At 36.2% G+C, this 15865-nt stretch overlaps 1 protein-coding gene across 3 annotated transcripts in view; it reads left to right on the forward strand.

The window, feature by feature from the left end:
- The window catches only part of OSBPL9 (oxysterol binding protein like 9), a 167627-nt gene that overhangs the window by 108259 nt on the left and 43503 nt on the right, over window positions 1-15865 (forward strand). For all 3 annotated transcript variants that reach the window (XM_060021870.1, XM_060021879.1, XM_060021888.1), the window contains one exon: window positions 15680-15775. In XM_060021870.1, the coding sequence (XP_059877853.1) occupies window positions 15680-15775 (96 nt within the window). The remainder of the gene's footprint in view (window positions 1-15679; window positions 15776-15865) is intronic.

Below are 15865 nucleotides of genomic sequence, written 5' to 3' on the forward strand. Positions count from 1 at the left end.
GACCCTGCTGCCTGCCCGGGCCGTGGGCGCGAATGTCGTTCTCTCCCTGCCTCCTTCCCGCCGCGCCCTGGGGTGAGTAGGACGACGTGGCCGCCCGAGCCCTCTCTTCTCTGGGACTCTCCTCACTTCCTCCGCCGGGATGGTTGGAGGCAGAGGCTAGGGGCCTAATTCTGTACCCCTGAGAGGTCATTCGCCACCAAACCAGCCTGGAGAGAATCGCTTCCCCTTTTTCGATTCATTTTCGTGGAACTCTGTTTTCCTTTCGAAAGCTGTCTCAAGATACTAAACGTAAGAGTTAAACTTTCTCTTAATGTGAAAGCCTAATTTTGACCAGTTGCCCATTAATAGAATTTCTAATTGCGAGCCAAACATTTTCTGTTGTTTCAGTTTTGGCTCTGTGTTCTTGTCTGGCCCAGTATTTTTGTGTGTAATAATTATGGGTGCTATTATTTGTGAGTGTGAGTATGGAGAGGGGGGAGGCAGGTGGTTTTATGCTTTTTGGGTAGGTTGTGCAAAAATCGTGAAAACTTTGGAATAGTTGTAGGGGGGGTTCTCGTAAAAACTGCAGGGAAGGGTTTAAGTTCTCAGTAAGCTTGGTTATGGAAGGTTGAATATAAGCAATAGACCAGGAAGTATGTTTGAATCATGCATTTTTCGCTGCATTCCTACTACACTTCACAAGTATTTTTGTTATGAAAGAGCGAGAGATGTATTGATCAAGAAAACTAATTTTTGCTAATTTGAAGTTAACATTTGGCTTTGCTTGTTGATTAAACCGTTTACTTTTATCTGTGTTCAGGAAATCAAAAAGAAATCAAGTAATTATTTCTCCTAGTTTTGAGTGGAGAAGGTGGGAGAGATCTTAAAATAGTAGTTGCAGTTTTGATAGTTTTTGTAGAGAACTTTAAGTTGGAAATTCTCATCCACTGTGAGTCATCTCTCAGAACATTGCCTTTATTGAACTGAGTTTGTGATAAAGCTCTTTAATGAATAGTGTTAACATCTCTCATTTACTTAAAATTTAAAAAGTTTTTTTTCACTTTTTGTGTACGCCAGCAACTTAAATTAAATACCTATTACCTTTCCTAGCCCAGGGAAGATAAAAACCACTAAAAATCAGACTTTTAGTCTGGAGAACTTAAATGGGAAATTAGAAAGATAGCAGAGAAGCTGGATCTGTTTTCAAAGTGTCCTGAGTTTGGTTTTGACAGAGATGACATTTTACTTGAAGTGCCCGTCAGTAAATATTAGACTGCAGTGACTGTTGGTCACATTCATTTTGATGTTTCCAAAGTCCTAGCTGGTTTTGGGTGTTTTTTCCCTTTAGTGTGGAAAGATTGGATTCAGTAATAATCTAACCACTGAACCATCCCCAGTTGATAAGTTTGGTTCAGCCAGTAAAGAGCATTGTGATACAACCATATTCTGCTGTTTGGAGAATCAGGCATTTGCATAGTTTGCAGTCTATTGCTTGAGACAAAGGATATCAGGCTTTTATTCTAAAAAGGAAATTCTAAGATGTCCCTTAGGATATATTGAGTTCTATCAGTATCTAAACTTTATAGTGTTGAGTAAGAACTGATGTTTATGGGGATTCTATAGAAAAAGACAGTTTTTATGTGTACTATAATGTACTTGGCCTAAAATTATATTTAGGAAGATTTTCCAGTAAAGGTTTAAACAAATATTATGTTTGAAAGAATAGTAGAATAGCTGAAAATGTGTTTAAGCCAAGTACCTCTCCCGAAGTATTTTAATTAATTGTAGTTCCACCACACACAGGCAATTAGTCATTTAAAGCCATTTTCCATCTCCCTTATTTTCCATGTCTGGTCACCAGGTCCTGTTAAATTTGCCTTAGTAATGTCTCTTGGATTTGGCCTCTTTTTTCCACCTGATAATGCTTTAATTCAGGCCGTCATCATCTCACCTAGACTTTTGCAAAACCTAACTAGTCTCCTTGTCTCTAGACTCCCTCTACCCATACTCTTTATCCACAGTCAGATCCCACTGAGTTACTGCTGTGCTTAAAATCTGTTTTGGCTCCCCCTTGCCAAAGCACAGATGCTGGGAATGTTCTTTAAGGCCCTTCACAATCTGGTCCTAATTTATTGCTCTTGAGTGTGGACTCAGCTGCGGGCAGCCTACCCGAGGCATCTACTCTAGCACTGTGAGCTGTTAACCATTTGGAACATGGCATAGCCTCTCATAGCTCTTGGTCCAGTCACAGCCTTTCCCTCTTGATTAGAATTATAATTGCTTAGCATTCAATCAAGTGATAAATCTCCACTTCTTCCTTTGACATACAGTTTGCATGTTACTTTTTCTTTGATGTCTTCCTTCCTTCAGGCAGAGAAAGTTAGAATTACTGTTGTCCTTCATGTGCTACTACAGCACTTTGTTCATACTTCTGTACTATAAATTTTTGTGCACATATCTGATTCTTGGATTAGACTCTAACCTCCTTTATTCCTAGGGCTTTTGCCCCTAATCCAGTGCTTGGTACATTGTGGGTGCTTAGGGGACCCTCATTAAATGATCAGAATATGTGGCTTAATCGTGTCCTAAGTGTGCAACCTTTGGCTCAGTGTACTGGAGCTGGGTTTATCCCTGTGAGTTAGAAATGTTTGCTAAGTCACCAAGCTCCCTGGTTGCTGTCACACCTGAGAGACAGGACTGGAGAAAATGTTTAGAAATAATGTTACAAATGGTGAGCAGATTTCCAGGCAAACTCCTCCTCCCCCAACCTACATGACTTCTGATATAGTTGAAAGAATACTAGCAGCAGTACCAGCACAAATTGGTTCTGTAGTAGTTAGTTTCATAGGAAAAAGCATGTTGCTGGCTAGAGAAGTCAGGGAGACTGCTTAGAAGGGGTGAAATCTGATCTCATTCCAGAAGATTAGGTAATGATTAATTATAATTGCTATTATCTGTATTGTCCTTAAAGATGTCCTTTGAAGGCATTGATAGTCCCTGGCACATAACAGATGTTCAGTGAATATTTGTGTTATGAAGGAAAGGTAATGGTTGCTCTGTGTGTGTTGTGGGACAGGGGAGATACTTGTAGCCCTTTCCACACTGGAGTTCATTTATTTCTGGAAACACCTTTAAGAACTTTGCTTCTTTGCTGTATTGACTTGAGCAGCTAATTTTGTTTTTTCTGAACTGTGCCACTTCAACCAAGTTATTCTGCTTACTTGGTTGTTTCTTTGCATTCTCTGCATTCCAGAGCATGTTTTTAAATCTGGTTGCATTAGTCTTCCTCATTCAGTTTCAAGGTTACACTAAATTTTTGCTTGTGTTTTAACATTTATTGTCCTATGGTGGAGGACCTGGCTGCAGTTACAACCTGTAAGTTCTTATTGTCTTTATTTAAATGAAATTAATTTTTTTAGAAAGTAAGTGGACCCCAGGTTTTTCCAGTATGATGAGGTATTTACTCCCCTGGTGAATATGGTCATTTACCTGGATATACTGGCTTCACAGAATCTGAGAACTGGAAGGGATCTTAAAGTTTTAATTCGGCTTCTACCTATTTTTATAATGGAGAAAACAGTTTCAGAGAAGACAAATGACTTGGCCAAGGTCACACAGTTAGAGATTAGAATAACTAAGACTACAGCCTATGATTCTTGCTCTTTTATTAGCTCTAGAGAGAACTGGAGTGCTACTCTGATGCTGCTATTCATTCACTGCTCACCTCACTCTCCAAGTCCCAGTAATTTTTCCAGTTCAGGCACTAATTTTGGTTTCCTTTCAGATTCAGTACCCAGATCTGAAAAATAGCATCTTACATACTTCTCCAAGAGAATATCATTCCTTATTTGGATTCCTTGTGCTTTCCAGTCTCTCTTTGTGCTTATATACTGGTTCCTGAGTCTGGGAAGATAGCTTTTCTGGTTATTCTCCATTTTCCTGCAGATTCATTCTATGCCCCTCTCTACTCCCTGCTTCAGGAGGCTGACCTTTACAGCCTGTGTCATCTGGAGTTCTTTATCCTCTGGCTTCTCGTAGGGTTTAGCCAATGGGAGGATGGAAGATAGAAGGAAGAAAAGAGAGAAGCTTTGGGGTATTTAGTCCTCTTTCTCTGCTTCCATGCATTTGTAGCAGTGGTTACAACTAGAGTGTCCTTTGAGCCTACTTCGATTTACATTGTTTCGCTCCTTGTTCCTTCAGGCTTGGGAGTGGTGAAGGCTTCTTGCTGTTCCTAATTCTTGGGTACCTCAGCATCCCTTGTTAGTTTCCTTAACCCTGCCCTCATTTCTCTAGTCACTTGGTTAAAGAGTTCAAAAATCCCATCTGATTATGATGTTTCCCTCCCTTGCCCACTACTGTTAATAATTTCCCCCTCCCCATTACTGTCAGAATCCTGCACTCTAAAATGCTACCTCTGTGAAGCTTTTTTCATCCCCTTAACTTTCTCCTTTGAATCTCTTAGTATCTTTCTCATAACACTTAATCTACCATGCTTGAATCAGTTATTTGTAGACAGATTTTATCTCCTGCTACATGTTTGAAACGCTTAGGGTGTGATCTGTATCTGCTTCATCTTGGCATGTCCAAAGCATCCAGCACAATGTTGTCATAGTCGTAAAAAACACCCAGTGAATAAACCATTACTGTAACACTGAATTCTAAGCCCAGAGTAGTATGTATAAAACTGTGCTCATGAGACTTGGCGGGAGAGAATGAGTTTCTAGAAGTTTGTTTCAGTTGTTCAGCTGGTCTTGCTTCTTGTACTGCCTGGGTGGTACAATGTCTTTCCTCCTGTTCAATTTCTCTTTTCTTAAAAACTTTCAATTAGCCTTAAAAATTTTCAGCATCCATACTTGTAATATAATAAATCATTAAGAATAATTAAATGTTATTTGTGATTTTTTTCCTGAGCACTCTGGTTTATAATCTGTAAGAACTTATTTGATTTTTTTTTTTATGTTTAAATCCTAACAGGTAGGTACATTTCAGAATTTCTTCATTCATTTACAAAAATTTTATCGAGCATTTGCTAGAAACCAAACACTAGCCTGGAGGATACAGTAGAGAACAAAAAGAGTCCTGTCCTGTCGGGCATATATTCTAATCATATTTTAGACCATTTTGATAGATTTCTGACAACAATTAGGGTAATCAGGGTAAATCAGGGTAATTTTGTACTGCACTTTTAACAGCCTTAGCAAAAACAACCTGTTTCCTTCTGTTTGATGTTCACTGGCAGCTAAAATTAGATATACAAAAACTGCTTCAGCATATATGATTTTTAAGGGATAAATGCCAAACCAGTTACAGAATCTGTTCTTTCCAATTCAGGGTTGTTGTTTTTGTTCTATTTTGTTTGGTTGTTTTGTGTGAGAAATAAGCCATTTAGTACTGATTGTCTGTTGGCCTGACTAGCTTATCATTTAACTTCCCTTGGGTGTTTCATTTTCAGTTTGTTATATTTTCCTACGTAGAGAGATCCAGTTTTGTTAGAGGAATATATTAGGTTTTCTTTGTGAAAACATTTCGTAATCAAATTTTCAGGTATTATGAATGAGTATGAGAATTCTGCAGTTATTTCAAAACTTGAACTATTAAAACATTAAGCTTAAGAATTCATGTGTTTAATGTGATTTTTTCCCTCATTATATGTAGAGCAGATTTGCATAAAACTTTCTAAAACTTCCGTTTTTGGTGGACTCTTGAAAACAGTGAGAGTTTTTGCTTTTCAAAATGCTGTGAAGCTTTGACCCACCTCCTAGAGAAATGGAAATAAGGACAAAAATTAACAAATGGGACCTAATGAAACTTAAAAGCTTTTGCACAGCAAAGGAAACCATAAACAAGACGAGAAGACAACCCTCAGAATGGGAGAAAATATTTGCAAATGAAGCAACTAACAGAGGATTAATCTCCAAAATATACAGGCAGCTCATGCAGCTCAATATCAAAAAAACAAACAACCCAATCCAAAAATGGGCTGAAGACCTAAATAGACATTTCTCCAAAGAAGATATACAGATTGCCAACAAACACATGAAAGGATGCTCAACATCACTAATCATTAGAGAAATGTAAATCAAAACCACAACGAGGTGTCACCTCACCTCACACCAGTCAGAATGGCCATCATCAAACAATCTACAAACAATAAGTGCTGGAGAAGATGTGGAGAAAAGGGAACCCTCTTGCACTGTTGGTGGGAATGTAAATTGATCTAGCCACTATGGAGAACAGTATGGAGGTTCCTTTAAAAACTAAAAATAGAATTACCATATGACCCAGCAATCCCACTACTGGGCATACACCCTGAGAAAACCATAATTCAGGAAGAGTCATGTACCACAATGTTCACTGCAGCACTATTTGCAATAGCCAGGACATGGAAGCAACCTAAGTGTCCATGGACAGATGAATGGATAAAGAAGGTGTGGCACGTATATACAATGGAATATTACTCAGCCATAAAAAGAAACGAAACTGAGTTATTTGTAGTGAGGTGGATGGACCTAGAGTCTGTCATACAGAGTGAAGTAAGTCAGAAAGAGAAAAACAAATACCGTATGCTAACACATATATATGGAATCTTAAAAAAAAAAAGTCCTGGTGAACCTAGTGGCAGGACAGGAATAAAGATGCAGATGTAGAGAATGGACTTGAGGACACGGGGAGGGGGAGGGGTAAGCTGGGACGAAGTGAGAGAGTGTCATGGACATATATACACTACCAAATGTAAAATAGCTAGCTAGTGGGAAGAAGCCGCATAGCACAGGGAGATCAGCTCAGTGCTTTGTGACCACCTAGAGGGGTGGGATGGGGAGGGTGGGAGGGAGACACAGGAGGGAGGAGATATGGGGATATATGTATACGTATAGCTGATTCACTTTCTTATACAGCAGAAACTAACACACCATTGTAAAGCAATTACACTCCAGTAAAGATGTTTAAAAAAAAAATGCTGTGAAGCTGAATGACAGGCAGTAATCTGAGGTTGGGAAGGGGAAGAATGTATTTTTTGCATCCCCTCTAGTAAGCAGCTCAGAGCTTATTTAAGATCCTGGAATGACTTAACCCAAGACTTTTAATTTTAAAAAAGATACTGTCAGTAGCCTGACCCACCAGTATATGAAAAAGAAAAGCTTTGGCTGATTGCCGAAACCACATGGTCAAACAGTGCTTTGTTGGGGGGGGTCATGTAATAGGTGTTTTTGTTTTTTATGAGTTTGCTTTTTTGAATGTTGACTCATGACCATGGAATTGGCAGGAAGGATGTGGGAAGAAAATTAGGTATTCTGCTTTGTTTTACTGGCCATTTTTCTTCTCAGCATTTATTCCAGTATAGCGGTGATTGCTAATTTTCAAGTGCATGGGTTTTTTTGTTTTTTGTTTTTGCTAGTTTGTACTTTATCTGTAAATAATGTTATAAGCTTTTTATGCTGTATTTTATTTTGCTTGGAAAGGTGTATCTGAGCAGCTTCAGCATTGCCAAATTTACTCTCTCAAGTCATTTTAGGGTTTGGTAGATAATTTTAAAATAATAATGCTGATGATTTTGCAAGCTAAAACAGTTATAAAATTTTTGAATCATATTTATAACCTGCACAGTTTCTGAATCCTTTTACATAAAGTTTTTGAATTTAAGTAAATAGATACTTTTAAAAATCAGACGTTATGAATGTATAAAGTAAAAATTAAGAGTCCCTGTCTTAAATGCCCCTCTTTCTCAATTGCACTCCCTAGGAATAACATCTGCATCTCATGTGTTTTGTTTCATGTGTTTTATTTCAGGTGTGTGTGTGTGCCGTGCATGTGTGTGAATAAAATAACTTTTCAAAATGTAACTTCTTTATTGTTCATGTCTCTATTTATCTAGAATAAGGTATGCCCTCAACCACTATTAATTGACGTGAATTCTGGTGTTTATTTTACTTTTGTAATTTGCTTTCTACATTCAGAGGCTGTAAACTATTTCAGTTTAGATTTTTTTTAAAGTAATTTGCTGCATTCTGAAATCTCGAGGCAATCCTGTATGCCTTCCAGACTTTTATATCTCTAAAATGCTAGTTACAACCTTTATAGAGAGAGAGAACATATATTGTCCAAACTGGGGCACTTTGAGAGTGAAGGAGGCTGCTAATAATTTTGTTGATACAACAGACATAACTAGGGATATCCCAGACAAACTAGATAATGGTCACGCAGTTTACAAACTTCAGGTTTTTGTTTGTTTTATTTACTTTTGGCAATAACTTTTCGTATGACTTCAATATTTTTTATATTTATTATGTATTTATTTTTGGCTGCGTTGGGTCTTCGTTGCTGCGCATGGGGCTTTCTCTAGTTGTGGTGAGCGGGGGCTACTTTGTTACAGTGCGTGGGCTTCTCATTGTGGTGGCCTCTCGTTGCGGAGCACGGGCTCTAGGCGCGCTGGCTTCAGTAGTTGTGGCACGTGGGCTCAGTAGTGTGGCTCATGGGCTGTAGAGTGCCGGCTCAGTAGTTGTGATGCATGGGCCTAGTTGCTCCGCGGCATGTGGTATCCTCCCAGACCAGGGCTCGAACCCATGTCCCCAGCCTTGGCAGGTGGATTCTTAACCACTGCACCACCAGGGAAGCTCCATGTGACTTTACTGAATAAATTGGGAGAGTCATTTGGAAAGACAAGCTGTCAGTGAGTTAAATAGAGGAAAACGGTACAAAATCCCAAACCTTGCCTGTGCAGTTGTTTGAGTAGCCAAATCACTTTATGGAATCAATATAAGTGTCTTGTTCTGTAAGTCAAAAGGTTACCTAACGCTGCCAGTATTAGATGAAGAGAGATCACGAAGAGTAAGCAGTTGTGCTAAGAGTTATAATAAAGCTAAGGAATTTTGGCACCCATGTCTGTACCTGATTCCTGTTTGACAAGGCGGCTGTTTTCTGTCCCAAGTATATGAGCAATTCAGATTTGTGTTGTTTTTTGTTTTAAGAGAAGCTATTTTCTTTGTAAATTTAAAGGTAAAAACAATTTTATTTTTCAAAGAACTAACGGATTTTCAAAAATCAGATTATTTTATGGAAAAGGGGGGCTTTCTTTATATTGTTTGACTCTTTGGTACCAAGGTAATAATTGAGTACAGTTTACCTTTTGTGGTTCAGGCATAATACCTGATACTTTTCTGAACATCTTATAGGGAATTTTGTTTTTGATCTGTTTTGCAAGACTGTATTTTATCACTTGTTTGTTCTTCATACCTTTTTTATTACTATTTATTTTCTTGAGTTCATCAGCTTACTGTTTGTATTCCTTTTTTAAAGGAATGTTAAATACAGTTTAACCTACGCTTGTATCCTTTTCTTGATTATACTTCTCTATTAAAATTGCGTATGTTTTGTGTATTACCTAGTTGTTAATTCATTTTGTTTTTAATCCATCAAATATTCATTGAGGACCTTTTCTGTCTGTTAGGCACTAGTTTAGGGCCTTGGATACAGTGGTGAATCCTGGTTATTTTCAATTCCACATTGTGGAGAGGAAATAGAACACCCACTACTGTGTTACTTTATGCATATTCTTTCATTTCATCTATCCAACAACTTTGAGTGGTTTATTATTGTGTTCATCCCTGGATAAGGAAAAGGATGTAGAGAAGGTAACTTGGCCAGATCATGTAGGTAATTGGTTAGGGACTTGCAGATTCAGGATTTAAAACTAGATCAGTCTGACCTTAAAGCTGGTGTTCATTTTTGGTATACTGGGCTCCTTCAGGCATTTTTTAGATTAAATTTTAGTCTCTTATGCCATGAATTCTTTTCAAATATCATTGTGATTTAATAGAGAAGTGTAATGGATTTGAAATCGAAGGGCTGGGTTGAAATCTCAATTTAAAAAAAACCCAGCTGGATGATTTGGGAAAGCACTTATGAAATAGGGTTAATATCTATCTACCTTATTATGTATGTTATAATAATGAAATAAATAATATCAAGTATCTAGCAGAGGACCTAATATTCTGGGAAAAAAATTACTATACTGTGCATCCGTGGTGAATCCATGGTGTTAGAACTGTTCATTTAGAACTATGGAAAAAGGCCTTATCTTTTTTGGCATTCTTGGGGTACCTAAGCAGTTGTTGATAAGATAGCTATAGCTACCATTTTGATAATAGAGACCCTATTTTGGAGCCTTAGATTATCAGGACATTGACTTAGATGGAAAATACCTTCCTGAAGTTACATCGAAGTAAAGAGTTTAGTAATAGGCTCAATTTTATGGACGTTTTTGAATTGATAATCTTTACTCCAAATGAATTGGTAGTTGAGTGTTCCTTAGCGTTAAAAATAGGGGAAATTCTTACTCTCATAACTTTTCTATATCTCTAAATTCTGTTTTCCTTTAGCTGAAGTGAGTAAACCTCGGAGACAGCAGATTATAAATGTTTCCAAATTTTCAGTAATCCAAGGAAATCACATGTTAGTATACCCCACATAAAATCATGGTCTTACTAATATTTTTGGTTTCTTTAATATACTTTTTTCATCATTAAAGCAACTTTTGAGTCATTTGGTAAGGAGACAAAATGGTGTTATTTCTCAAAAAACTTAATTTGCTAATAAATTTCTAAGGAACAGAAAAGCCATTAAGTTTGGCATAATGTTTATTTATCTGTTTATTTTTCAACTTGCCACTTGCTGCTCATGTACCTACTTTTCCTCTGTATAGCTACAGATGTTTCTCTTATAGTTCCTTTAATTAATTATTGATGTCAGACGCACAGCATAGTAACTTTCTATTCTCTCTTTTCCTTACCTTTATGGAAGATCAGTACCACACTTGCTTTTTTCCAGTCTTCTGGTATCTCTCCAGTTCTTGAATTTTCAAAAATAATTGTAAGTGATTCAATTGTAAGTATGCCCTATACTTCTTTCATTGGATGAAAGCGTATCTGTGATGCATGTCATCTCAAATAGCTAATTGTGAACATAAACTTTCCAAATACTCTTATATTTAATCAAAACAACATTTCTGCAGAGTTTTTATGATTTTATTTATAGGGTGTGTATTTTTCTAATTTTTAAAAATCACCTACTTTTGTCTGGATTTATGCCATTTATTTTTCATTAGGAGTCTTGTTTTCTTTGGTGTTTTTCCCTTGTTAACTTTTTAAGATGTTATTCCCTTTTACAGTTCTACTACTGTTAACTTATTTTGTTTTCTTGTTATTCTGAACTTTTCTATGAGACTTATGTGGAATAATTTCTGTATTTCTCTCTTCACAACACATTTTTATTATATACTATTTTGTCCTGTATAGGAGGAAGCACTGAGTGTAGGGTACTTAGTCCTTTAAGTTTTTGCTGTGAAATAAGATTTGATATGAAAATGATTACTCATTTGTGAATTTCTTTTTACAGTGTTATTCAGCCATAGCCATTCCTGTTCTGCATTTTTCTTCTCAGTTCCTTAAATTACTCATAACTTTCTTATTTCCTGATTCTGACCTCAAGACCTTAAACCACCTTTTCCCACCTTACCTCCACTATTCATTACTCTTCCTCTGTCAGCAGGAATTACTTTAAAAGCTTTTACTCCTTGCCTCAAAAATTGCCTCTTGTACTGTTTTACTAAGAGTGTCTCTCCAAAGTAGCTACATATGAAGTATAATTCATATGTACTTCAGAAAGTATTAAAGACATCCCTTTTAATACTCTTCTTTTTAATGGCGGTAAAGTATTCAGTTATGTGTATGTATAAAGTATAAATAGTGTTTAATGTCCTGATTAAAGTATTGATAGAAATTCATTTAATTTTGCTGACATTTGTTAGCTTTGAAGTACCTTCTGAGAAAAGTGATGCTGTTCAACATAAGTATTAGAAAGATAGTAGGAAGTACATACAGTTTTGAGGCAGTTTAATATTCTTCTATCATTCTAGATAGTTTTGAAATTCCCCTTAAATTGGGCCAAATGTCTGTCTCTATATATACATATACATATATATATTTAATCTGGATACATAGGTCTTGACTGATACAGAATTATGTGTCACTCTTGACTTCATATACATACTTTAGCTTTCTTTAATTAGCAAATTACTCTTGCAAACTGAGACTGTTTTGTTTTTTAGCATACTCACCACTTAAGTGGGGGTTTTTTTCTTTACATAGATTTCTAATTTTATGGTTTAATTTCTATTGAGTTTCTTCTAGTTTAACTTTTTTTACATCACAGACCATTTTATCTCTATTTCTCTATAATAGTCATGTTTAATTTAAACTTTAAATGAATTCATACAGAAATCATCAAGTTAGAACTATGGATCATCAATATAGTAAACTAGGGAGCAGCAACCTCTTTGGTCCCGATTGCCAAAAATGCAACATAACCAGTTGCTACTGCAGGACAAAAGAGAAGGAAAGAAAGGGAGTGAGGGAGTAAAAAAATAGAAGGAGAAAGAGAACAGAAAGGCAGGGGAAATATAGGGAGACGTGGTCATGGAGAAGAGTGGTATCATGGCATCAGCAGTTGCCAGAAGCTACAATCCGTGCAACACACATTCACTCAACAATGAGCTAGCCTGGAGTCGAGGTGCAGGGGTATAGTGCTGAATGAATGGCAGTTCCTGCCCTCGTGGAGTTTATAATCCTTCAGAGAAGTCAATCAATTAAATATTTAATTATGATAAAATGTGATAAGTGTTAGATAAAAAGGCAAGTACAGAGTAGTAGAATGTACATCTGCTTGACTCCCAACTAGCTTGTTCTCAAGAGCTAAGTGTCACCCTAAGAAGTATGAAGTCACACTGTTTTAAAGGGTCTGCCTGTTCTGAGTTCTTTTCAAAGGAAGACAAACCACTCAACATGGTAGAGGACTGTATTCTATTTTTATGACCTGTTTTGAAACAAAATTCCATTAAAAAGGATATGAATATGTATAGTGCCTTGTATCTTAAATGTTTAATGGAAAGAGGAATAGTTATGACTTTAAAGGGATTTTGTGAAATAGTTTATGTTAGGAGGTATTGAGTTCCTTTTCTCTTGAGATACTCAGGTAAAGACTAGATGACTTTAAAGGACATTATAAAAGTAATTTATATGAGTGGGAGGCTGGACTAGGTGGCCTTGATTCTGTGTACTGAGTCACAATATGTAGTGAAAACTTACATTTTCTTCTAGTGTATTATTCTTACAAGACTTGAGAAAACAGTTTAATTACTGTCAGTTGCTCGTCCACGGTAATAATAAATGCATACCTGTTATTTTATTGATTTAAGATGGGAAACTATATATGTAGATTTTATTTTAAAGTATACCAAAGACTTATGGGTTACTGTGCAAGGGAGTTTTAGGCCCGTTCTGGGACTTTAAGCTAATAACTGTTGTTACAAACCTCCCATTATACATTACATAAAGAAAAATGGATTGTTGAGTAGATCTTTGACTTGGATGTTACAACGTGTGGTGTTTTAAGGGTAAAGGACCATTGTAGAAGATGATATCTAGGGGGAGGAAGGTCTGACAAAAGAGCCAAGGTAAGGTTCACATGATTATAGAAACATCAAAGAGTTGTTTTAGACTTAATTTCAGATCTCAGTAATATAAATCTAATTTTTTCCATTTATTTATTGGATTTTTAATCGGATATAGTGACTTGTTCAGAAGGATATATTAATTAGATTTCTATAGTGGTAGTTCTAAATGGATTCAGAAGAGGGAAAATTCTTGAAGATCACTTTTTCTCATTTAGATCCTTCACCTTTATACTCATTTATGAATATGCCATTGACCTTTTTAGTATTTAGCAAGAACAATGTATTTAGCTGATTTTAACTGGGTTTTATAGTTAAATTATTGATAGTTATGTTATATTGCCCTGTGAAACAAAACAAAAAGCCAAGCAGTCCTTCCAATTTTCCTGTGGTACAGTAACATTGAAAAGAAATCACTCCCTACTTTCTTAGTACAGTACTGTGGTATCTCTGGGATGTGATGGATTTTATCCTTTCTTTTCCACATCTTTTATTATCATACTCTACATTAGTAAATGTTTCTAAAAGGATGTCTTTGGGGTTATCTTTAAGAATGAAGATGTTTAACTACAATTTTATAAATATATCTGGATTTTACTTATATTGCTTATTATGATTTTTCTTTCTTAAACTTTGTTTTTACATGACATCTCTCATTGGAAAGGGGTTTTTCAATACTCATTTCAAGCAGTTTCTCAACATGTATGTAAAAATAAAAAGCAGTTTTTTTGCCTTTGAATTTGAAAAACAAAATGCATTACAAGATTAGTTGTGGACTTAGGTTTTTAATACTTTGATTAAGAATTTGAATTTTAGTTTGGGAAGAACAGCAATAGTATTAGTAGTAATTGACAGTGTTAGTAATTATAGTCTTTAGTAGAGGTCGTAGCTGCCACACTAATAAAGGTAGGAGGAGGATGCCTGTATTTGGCAGGTAAGAAAATCGTTTAGAGAGACGCAATATCTTGGTAGTGGCTGAGCTGCAATTAGAAACCAGGTTTGCCAACCCATTGTTTTTTCCATAATACTATACTGTCTCAATCTGATGTTTGAGATCATGGCTGTGAAAGTGCTTTAATAATGATAAAGTGTCAGGCAAAGATGAGGTGTTGGTTTAATATAAAATGAACTCTGGCCTCAGTTGACTAAAATGGGGAATGTGAAATGATCCGCACGTTTTGGCAAAAGGCAGGAGAGATAAAACAATTGAAAGTCAAGTATGGTATGTTGAAGCACTATATTTCACCCATTTAGTACAGAGTTTTGTGGTTGGGTTGTGATTGTGACAATAGTGGTTCCCGACCCTTATTTCCCTGTTTAACTCCATGACTTCTGGGCATGCAGATATGGCAAGATGATAGCCTTGTTCAATCTCAGACTATTTTGTCTTTTATACTCAAGATTGATGTATTTTTCAGTTAAAGATGATTAAGAACTCAAAACTTTCTTTGGAATAAAGTTAAAACATAGGAATCCCGTGCTCTTGGAACTTAAAATTTTTAGCGTACAAAAAAGTAGGACATGCAAATGCTGGACTGTTAAACTGAGAAATAAGTGGGCCTTCTAAATAAATAAACATTTACACCATGTCCGGAGTGTAGTGTTCATGCCAAGGGTGAAAATGAGTAGGGAACTTAGACAGAAGTGTTGTCACTTTCACTTAGGGAGGACCCTCTTAGAGGAGGTGAGAATTTTGAGTTTTCGTGTTTTTTTAAAAAAAATAAGGGAGGAGGAGGAAAACATCAGAGCTAATGGGGTAGTTTAGGGAACAGGAGAACTAAATAGTGGGAATATGAAGTTGAGATTAAGGGACTGGAGGATTGAACTGAACAAAAAGTAGGAGGGAAACAGGAGGTAATCTAGGTTGTTTTGTATATGTACCTTTAGCTAAATTACTGTTGCTTTGGAGCCCATTATGGGGCTTTTGGGAGAGAAGAAAATGATTCTGAAAAAGCAGGATAAATTCTAATTTGAACAGCAGCATATGTAATTGATGAACAGGGAACAGTGCTAGAAGTTCATGAAGGAGATTGATGTACCACTATTCTTAGAGAATTTAGATAATTTAAATAGACCTATTATTTATGTAAAAGTACTATTTTTAATTTAGAAAAGTGAGATGTCATGTATGAAGGGTGAAGTATCTTTTGTACTATTAGACATTGCTGGGATTTATTGCAGTTTTTTTCCCTCTAGGGTTTGGATTCAGGATTTGTTCCTAGTGTCCAAGACTTTGATAAGAAACTTACAGAGGCTGATGCTTACCTACAAATCTTGATAGAACAGTTAAAGGTATGGCATTTGATTATATATTGAATTTATATAAAGAGCTTGATTTTGAGTAAAAATAGTTACTTGATGTTACTTTACAACCCTTACTGG

This window comes from Delphinus delphis, chromosome 1, assembly GCF_949987515.2.
Source record: "Delphinus delphis chromosome 1, mDelDel1.2, whole genome shotgun sequence".
In the NCBI taxonomy this organism is placed as follows: domain Eukaryota; kingdom Metazoa; phylum Chordata; class Mammalia; order Artiodactyla; family Delphinidae; genus Delphinus; species Delphinus delphis.